General features: G+C 32.7%; 1 protein-coding gene across 1 annotated transcript; it reads right to left on the reverse strand.

Moving 5' to 3' along the window:
- Positions 1-2,844: 2,844 nt before the first annotated feature.
- On the reverse strand, positions 2,845-8,394 carry LOC119687562 (leucine--tRNA ligase, cytoplasmic). Its single transcript, XM_038101910.1, has 8 exons — positions 8,232-8,394; positions 7,480-8,073; positions 7,179-7,420; positions 6,550-7,121; positions 6,025-6,483; positions 4,723-5,963; positions 3,522-3,753; positions 2,845-3,453 (listed from the first exon to the last, which is right to left on the reverse strand). Exons 1-8 carry the CDS (start codon positions 8,232-8,234, stop codon positions 3,248-3,250), a joined length of 3,549 nt encoding a protein of 1,182 aa, XP_037957838.1. The 5' UTR covers positions 8,235-8,394; the 3' UTR covers positions 2,845-3,247.

Here is an 8,394-nt window from a genome sequence, read left to right on the forward strand (position 1 = left end):
GTCAATTTCAAATTAAAGTTTTTGATAGTTCTAATCGGAACTCCAATAAGTGCCAAAGAAAGAGATGTACTTAACTTATGTGGATATCGTAGTTGCTTTTATAGTCAAAGATTGTTCGACAATACCGTGTATTCTACTCATCGATCACCTGCTGCGCGTTAAAGTTTGAGACTTATCGGTAATGCGCTATTATAGCCATAAATTAGGCCAATGGAGCGCAGAAATTAAGTGGCACACTTGACTTAAATACCAATGTGCCTTTGTGGAGCATAAACCGCTTCAAAGTAGACAAGGTAAATCAAAAGTAGCCCCACATTGGTCGGTAGGTGTTTGCTTTACGCAGCTTGTACTGATAAAGTAGAACAAAGAATCGTTGCAACTAATTTTACTCAGCAAATAGTTTTCAATGAAATGGAAAGTGTGTTTAAAATTAATTTATAAGTTTAATAAATATATAAACATTATTTCTCGTAATAAACGTTATCAATTAAAATTATTGCAGGTAAGTAACAAAACACCATTTACCAGTTAGTACACCGTTCGTATTTTTAATTCTCTAAACTATTATGCACTAACTGACTTTTATCATTCCGCACCTCAACTATCTATTGGACTGCCTTGATTTTTTCTAATCTAAAATTTTAAACTTTACTTCTTTATAGTGGTAATAAAATTTCGTACACCCACGTTCAACCTTAAGCTCGTATATACAATAAATTACAGAAAGGACATACACTGATCAGACGTTTAACTTTTCAATTGATATAAGGAAGATTCGGACACATAGCATAACTAAGTACAAAATTATAATATACTACCGATTAGAGATGAAGCTTTAGTGGAGCCACATTGACATATTCGGCTTAATAATCTACTGATGTTACTTGAAGCTAATAGTTCGCTACACAAATTTTTTAAGTTAACTCCTACTGCGGCTATGCTTTCTCGTCATAGGTTGTGGGTTTAAGTACTCTTATTGGAGTCGTGTAGCTCTTTTGGTCTGTGCGTTTATGGTTTGCTATTAAAACATAACATTCAATATAAAACAACATCATCCATAGACAATACAACAGTAAATCAAATCAACTTATCTTAGCAACGCTAAAGCTAAAAGTTCCAGGTATAATAAAATAATTTTTGCGACCTATGCTCCTCGTAGGAGTTAAAGGATTCAATATAAATGATTCAATATATAATAAAATTTAAACCCATTACATTTGATACTACTAACTTAGAAACGGTACCGTAGACGGTTTTTCGAAGTAAAAATTTCATGTTGACTGGATAATATACCAAAACCATAAAAACGCATAGCAGAAATAATACACTGAAGAAAGAAGACTGTGATAAACCTAACAACAACAATTCCTAAACTGCTATTTAAAATAGATACAAATTGGACTAGTCCAAAAATGATGCCGAAGACATGAGCATGTAAAGCGTCTGTTCCATTTTATTTAAAGACATCTAAACTGATTTAAAGCTGCTGTATGATTGCCCACAATCATAGGTCGTACACAGGTAAAGACAGGGGGCGACTCTTCAAAATAAAAAATAACTTAGAAGCAACGCTCCATTTGATTCCTTGCAAGAACTGTGCACGGATACTGCTGACAGTTATACCAATGCTCTTGACAAAAGCATCAAGAAAAAATAATACTCTTGTTAATTTCAGTAGAGTATTTGATTCAATCTAACACTATAACATCTGGAAACAGCTTACGTGCACTTAAATGAACTTCAGTATATTATCTTACACAAAGACTATCCGACTGTTCGGAACCTATTAACTCACAAAACAGCATCAGATGAGGATACATTCTATCACCAACTCACTTTTTGATCGTCATTAACGTAAAAAGCAAACCTACACAAAGATGGGAAAACTTACACAATGGAATGGGATAGGGAAAGTGCTAGGACTCAATAGGGCACAAATTTATGTGTACATTTGGATAGAAAAAGAGGTGGGCGAAGTCGTAAGGAAAAGAAGTGCAGTATATTATGAGAGGCACAGATTGGGTGTTAACGTATTTACGTGTGACAAGTAACTCTAGGAGTTTAACCACAATTGAAATAGCACGAGAGTGGCATCAGATATAGCAGGTAATGAATGTTTAATAAATGTTTAACCGACTTAAGTTTGCAGCGCCATGTATGAAAAAAGACAAAAAAAATATCAAGTGTGACTGGGTGTCATCATTTACAGCTTGTTTGTTGAATTTACAGAGATTTTGAATTCATTGATGTGCTGTCAGGGAAGTAAAGTATTCATATTTGTTTACATCTTTTATTCGACTTATAAAAATACATGAATTTTATTATACCTAACATTATTTGATATTTATAGAACCACAGTCACAAACGAAAATATGATGAAATTTTTTTATATATTTTAAATAATTTTTAAGAGTCCTAATTAAACAATTTAATCAGCGTTTTATAAGTTTTTGTCTTATAAAATTTATATGCTTTAAAATCCATAATTTGTACATTATTAGAAACATCTAATAATCTAAAAAGAAACTCCATTTCAAATTATTAAATGTAAACAAGTATATGTACTGATGTTACAAATATTATATGCAGTAATACTAGTAATTCAAAATATTTTGTTAAGTGTTTCAGTTCGGTCATAATAGCGTTTATTTGATTTATATATAATCATATTAATTATAAACAAATAATAAGCATAAACACTAACCATCTTTTGAAGTATCTTTTATGTTATCACAATATAAAACAAAAGTATATAATATCTAATACACGTCAGTCTTAATATAAAAAAATTAATTAATTAAAAATAAAAAAGAAATACATTGCATTTGTATTGTTTAAAAAGATTTTATTTCACATTTTGCAGACAACTTAAGAATAATGTTTGTTGTACAACTCATAAGTAAGAAAAGCATCTACAATCATTTTTTTTTTTTGATTCGCATCTAACCAATTATATTTCAGCAATTACTATTACAAATTCTTGTATTCAACAAAAACAAATTACATTATTGTAAAGATTAACAAAAGTAATGTCTATGTATTAGTTCAACTAAAACAAAACTAATGCTAAAATACTTATATTGGTTATTTGGTTATTGAACTGATGATTAAACACTGCTTAAAAGAAAATAAATATAAATAATATTTCTAAAAGGATATACATATAAAAATTTGCCTTTTTCCAAAGAGTATTTAAAAAAAATTTTTTTTTTATATTTAACAATAATTATCATTTTTTAAATTTTAACTACTCGACCACATAAGCGAAATTCCTGCCTAGTTCAATGTTTTCACCTTTAATTTGAGCACTAACTTTCTTATTTTCAACATCCAAAATAAACTCTCCTTCCTGCAGTTCACTTTTACCAGCTTTGAAGTCTTGGAACGAAGGCAATTGACGTGGCCCCAATATTGGATCATTGTAGCGCCATATTTTCAGTAGATTTGTATCGCCTAATAATTTAAAGAAAATATTTTAATTTTTATTCTTTTATAAGACAAAAAAAAAGATTTCCACAAACCTTTCAGATTAATAATTTTTGCTAGTCTTTGTCTCAACGTTTCCACCGAATCACCTTCAGATATAACTGTATTTACTTGAAACAATCCAGAACGTTCAGAAGGATTAACCAACTCAACCAATACGTGTGGTGCAATACTGAATATTATGAAGGGTGAACCTGGACGAACTTCTTCTCTTGTTTTTTCTGGTGCTGAGGAATCGTCAGTATATTTTACTTCGAGTTGATCCAGCTACAAATGAGAAAAGTTTACACATTATACTGTAAAGTAACTCACAAACATATAACTAAAATAAATAGTTATATTAATAATAGTTAACATGTTTATGCAATGGTTTTCTCAACAAATTTATTCTAATTTTCCTGTAACTTCTTTTAATATATAAAATTGAATTTAAGTGAATCATTAATTGCGTACGTGAGGGAATGTAGGGGTTTGGTTCGCAATCAATATGCATTAAATTTAGTACTATAATTTATATATACCGTTTACTGACTGACATTAATTGAGAAATTATTATTATCATTACATAATTTGTAGTCTATGTTATTTTTATATATAGATTAATTTACTATTTTTTAATATAATTGCATCAATTTAAGACTCAATTCTAGCAGAACGGATCTGGGTACAAATCTCACTTATGTCTTGCTTGGTAACGCTGTCTCAGGATTGAAGCTTAAAGCGCTTCTTAGATTCACGAAAATGGATACAAATATACCGGGAGATTTAGCTTGATCTGATATCCAGAGTTTAATAGATCTATGCATGGTAACCCATGAGTTACCATGCAAAGCCCATAGTGAGCTAGATTTTCGATACCTAACGTAATTAGTTTGGTAATTAAGGTGTATAAAATATACTTGAAAATAACAAATACTTAATTTAAAAAACCAAATTATGTTTTTAAACACCACTGATGAAGAATATTTAGCGGTACCCGAAAACGCTTGATTAACAGTTAAATTTTGAGATTTAAAAATTCCCTCTTCATTATCATTTTTCTATTCAATAGAATAGAATAGAAATCATCTTCATTTTAATTAGAATTATTTTAATGCAAATCTAAATATCCATACAAGTTTTTGAGGACACATCTTATAATTTAAAATTTTATGATTTAGGATGTAAGTCCGAGGATGTAAACGTATTAAATCTAAATAAAATGTACAGTTAAAATTAATCACATTAAATACTTACGTCAAGCGTATGTTTGAGATACTCTAAATTACTTAATAGCACTTGTCGTTCATCAAACTCCAAATTCACTGCCATTGCTGCTATGCCCTTGCCGCTCTCCGCCTTTTCACGTATCATTTGAGCAAAGGGCATAACTCGTTTCATATACTTTTTCAGTTCTTCTTTCTTTTGTAATGTAGCTGCAATTACTTTGTTTTCTGGGAAAGCGTTTGATTTTGAGTATAATTCTCGCATTGTATCCAATATGCAGCATTGCCATGGTGGATATGTTTTTGCTACCCAAATAACAGCACGATTTGGTTTGGCACTACTTGGATCAACAGCTTTTTCCTTGCCGCCTTTGCCTTTAACGTTTAACAAATTTTTAAAACTTAATCGAAAAGCGTGAGCTGCTTCCATTAAATATTCGGAACACATAATGTTCACATCATCAACTGCGCCAGCGAAGGGCCAACGTTCATGAACTATGGATTGTTTGTTCTCCAAAAGTATCCAGACATGCTCCGCTACATGTGGGCAAATCGGTGCCATAAGAAGGGATTGACGACGTATAAATTCAAAGACCAAGTCCTCGTGCATACCTTGTATGCCACAAAGTTCACGGTACTTATCTCTAGCGATTTGCAATTCATAAAAACCAGTTCGGAGTGCTTCTTTAAAAAGCATTTTTCGATAATTTTCATCTGTTTGTTGTGTTTTCAAATTCATTTCGCTTATAAAAACTTTGTCGTTAAAAGTTTCAGGCGCACCTTTACGAAGTGTGCCACGAGTTGCTATCATTTCTTTAACCCATTCAATAAATGTATATAAACGCAATATGCCTGCATCAGCTGTACTTTCCACAAAATTGGCGTCTTCAATGCTGTCACCAGCATCTGCTAGACAAAGCCTCATACCATCGGCAGAGAATTTATCCACTGCTTCATGTAATGTTAAAAAGTTGCCATCAGATTTAGACATCTTAGCGGAATTGAGCATTAGATGACCATTTACACGAACTCCTTTAGGCCACTTCGTTTCATCATTTGGCCATATAGCAGCATGATTATAAAGCATAAAAGTTAAATGATTCTGTATAAGATCTTTTCCCGAAACACGTAAATCCAATGGATACCAATAATTGAATTCGCGTCGTAATATTTCAAATGATTCTTTTGTTATTTTCGTTGATTTGGGGTACGGAGCATCGTTGAAGAAAATATAATCCCAAACTTCATTCGACAAATCTTTAGCAGTAATACCTGAAAAAGAAATACAAAAGTAAGTGATTGAATATTCAATATTATGTCAGAAATTCATTACCAAGTGGACTTGATTTTTCTCCTTTAAAGGAACCATTTTGTAGTAAATGTACAATTGTATAAAATGCCATGTAAATTGTGGAATCTGATAGAGATTCAATAAGCCATTGTTCATCCCAAGGCAACTTTGTGCCTAGGCCATAAGTACGCGAGCATGCGTACTCATGCAACCAATCTAAACAATTTTCAAAATTATTACGACATTCCTCATGAAAAGTTTCTAAATTTTTTAACATTTTTGATGCTTGTGCCCTCCATTCGGTTTCACCATAATTTAAATACCATTGATTACATAGTGCAACAACACATTGATCTCCCGAACGAGATATAATAGTCTTCTCTGGTTCATAATATATTTCGGCTTCTTTTGAGTCAATTAGCTTCTTTTGCAGGTCTTTCTTTATGTCTTGCACTTTTCGACCAGCAAATTCACCAACTAGCAATATACCATCATAAAAACCTACATAAAAACACAGATGCATATCTTTAATTATGACCATTTTAACGTACTACCAAACATTCTTACCTTTCAGGTAGCACATTTCTTTTGCCTCTGCTAACTTGTCCTTATCATTCTGCGATTGGATTTTAAGTTTTTCGTAAGCAGTAACAGCACAAAGGTTACCTAAAGTTGGTACATCAATAATTGGAATTGGTACGAAAGGTAGCACCATTTCATCTGTAATGCCATACTTTTGCCGGAAAGCTTCTTTTTTCTGTAAATCAACCAATGCAGCATAGTCATCAGGTGAGTCCGAAGGTACAGATGTAACTACGCCAGTACCTTTATCATCTTTTATTGATAACATAGGAAGCGTATAAATCGTTTTATGTGACGTTAAGGGTGCTGATAGCGGAAGTCCCAATAGTTCTTGCCCATGCAACTCAGCTATTTCGACAATTTCACCATCCTTAGCTGTGAATCCTTGATAAGCCATATTACGAGCTGCTCGTCTCGTACTTATCCATACTTCGTCACTAAGTGCCGTTTTCCAAGCAATATATTTGATATCTGGATGAAGCCAGCAGTTTGTTTGACCGTACATAGTTTCTGGACGTAAAGTAGCAGCAACTAAGTAAATAGGATTGGCTACTGATCTATAATTAATATAACAAATTATAATTAAATCTCTAAATATGAAACTAAATAATTACTTAAGTTTCTCAGGCTTCGCTAACAACTTCATTTTAATGAGTGTATATTCTTGCGGTCCAACACCTTCACCAGTTGAGCGATCATGGTCCATACAAGGCTGTCCATCTTTTGGTGAATAAATAGTATAACGTTTTCCATACATTACCTTACCTCGGCTTTTTAAGTGTTGGAATTGCCAACGTACAAATGAATCAAAAAACGGATTTACATCAGTTGTAATAAATGTACGACGCCAGTCAACCTTCATATAAATAAATATAAGAGTCATCAAATATGTCAATATGTTACAAATATACTTACATGGACACCAATACGCTTTAAGTCCTTCACAGCTAGCGGTGGAAAGTAGCTAAGCCAATGTTCGCTTTCAGCAAAGTTTTGTATTTCGTCATCCTTGAGTCCAAGTGACTGCATAATTTGCCATTGGTACTTAGCACCACCAGTTTTTGCTACGGCTTTACTCTTCTTCCCTTTAGACTTATCTTTAGGTGCATCAGATTGCGATTCACTTTCTACTACTACTTGGTCAACTGCCACAGGAAATATTGGTGGACAACCAAATTCCTCAATTTCACGCTTCAGTTTATCAGCGCAAGCTTTTATTGGCATGCCAGTGCAGTGAAACCCAAAAGGCCACATTACACGGCGACCTTTTAAACGATGGTAACGTACTGCGAATTCCGCTTTAGACAGAGAGAAAACATGTCCCAAGTGTAGTCTCCCATTCATGTATGGAAATGGAAAGGTCACAAAGAATTTTTCATCTTCACTTTGACGTGGTGTTATTGGTGCATTACTTTCATGAAGACGTTCTGTTTCCCATCGCTTTTGCACAGTTTCCTCAATTTGTTGAAGGTATTCCACCTTAAAGGTACCCTTACGTTCCATTGCGGCCTAAACAAATACCAACACACATATAAGTAAAAGATACATTAAAAACAAATTTGCTGATGCAATTCGATTCAACTATATTTTAATTGTTTAAATTACAAATATCGCAAATTATATTCTTTGTTATGAAAAATATTTTATGTCAACGCATTGTTTTTTACCATTTAAAAAAACAAAATACTTTTAAGTTTTTAACAGGTTCCTGGACAAAAATTCCACGGAACTGCGCGAATCCAATGTAAACTTAACTCTGATTCAGTGCAACGTGTTTTCGCCTGTGCTACTTTGACAGCAAAAAAAATAAGCCGTGCGTATGTTCAGTTA

Source organism: Teleopsis dalmanni, chromosome X (genome assembly GCF_002237135.1).
Source record: "Teleopsis dalmanni isolate 2A chromosome X, ASM223713v2, whole genome shotgun sequence".
Classification (NCBI taxonomy): Eukaryota; Metazoa; Arthropoda; class Insecta; order Diptera; family Diopsidae; genus Teleopsis; species Teleopsis dalmanni.

Coding starts and splice junctions, on each gene's coding strand:
- LOC119687562 (XM_038101910.1), bottom strand. Junction 7,122..7,178: donor GCGAAGCCTGAGAAACTTAA/GTAATTATTTAG, acceptor TATTAATTATAG/ATCAGTAGCCAATCCTATTT. Junction 3,754..4,722: donor ATCTCAAACATACGCTTGAC/GTAAGTATTTAA, acceptor TCTCATTTGTAG/CTGGATCAACTCGAAGTAAA.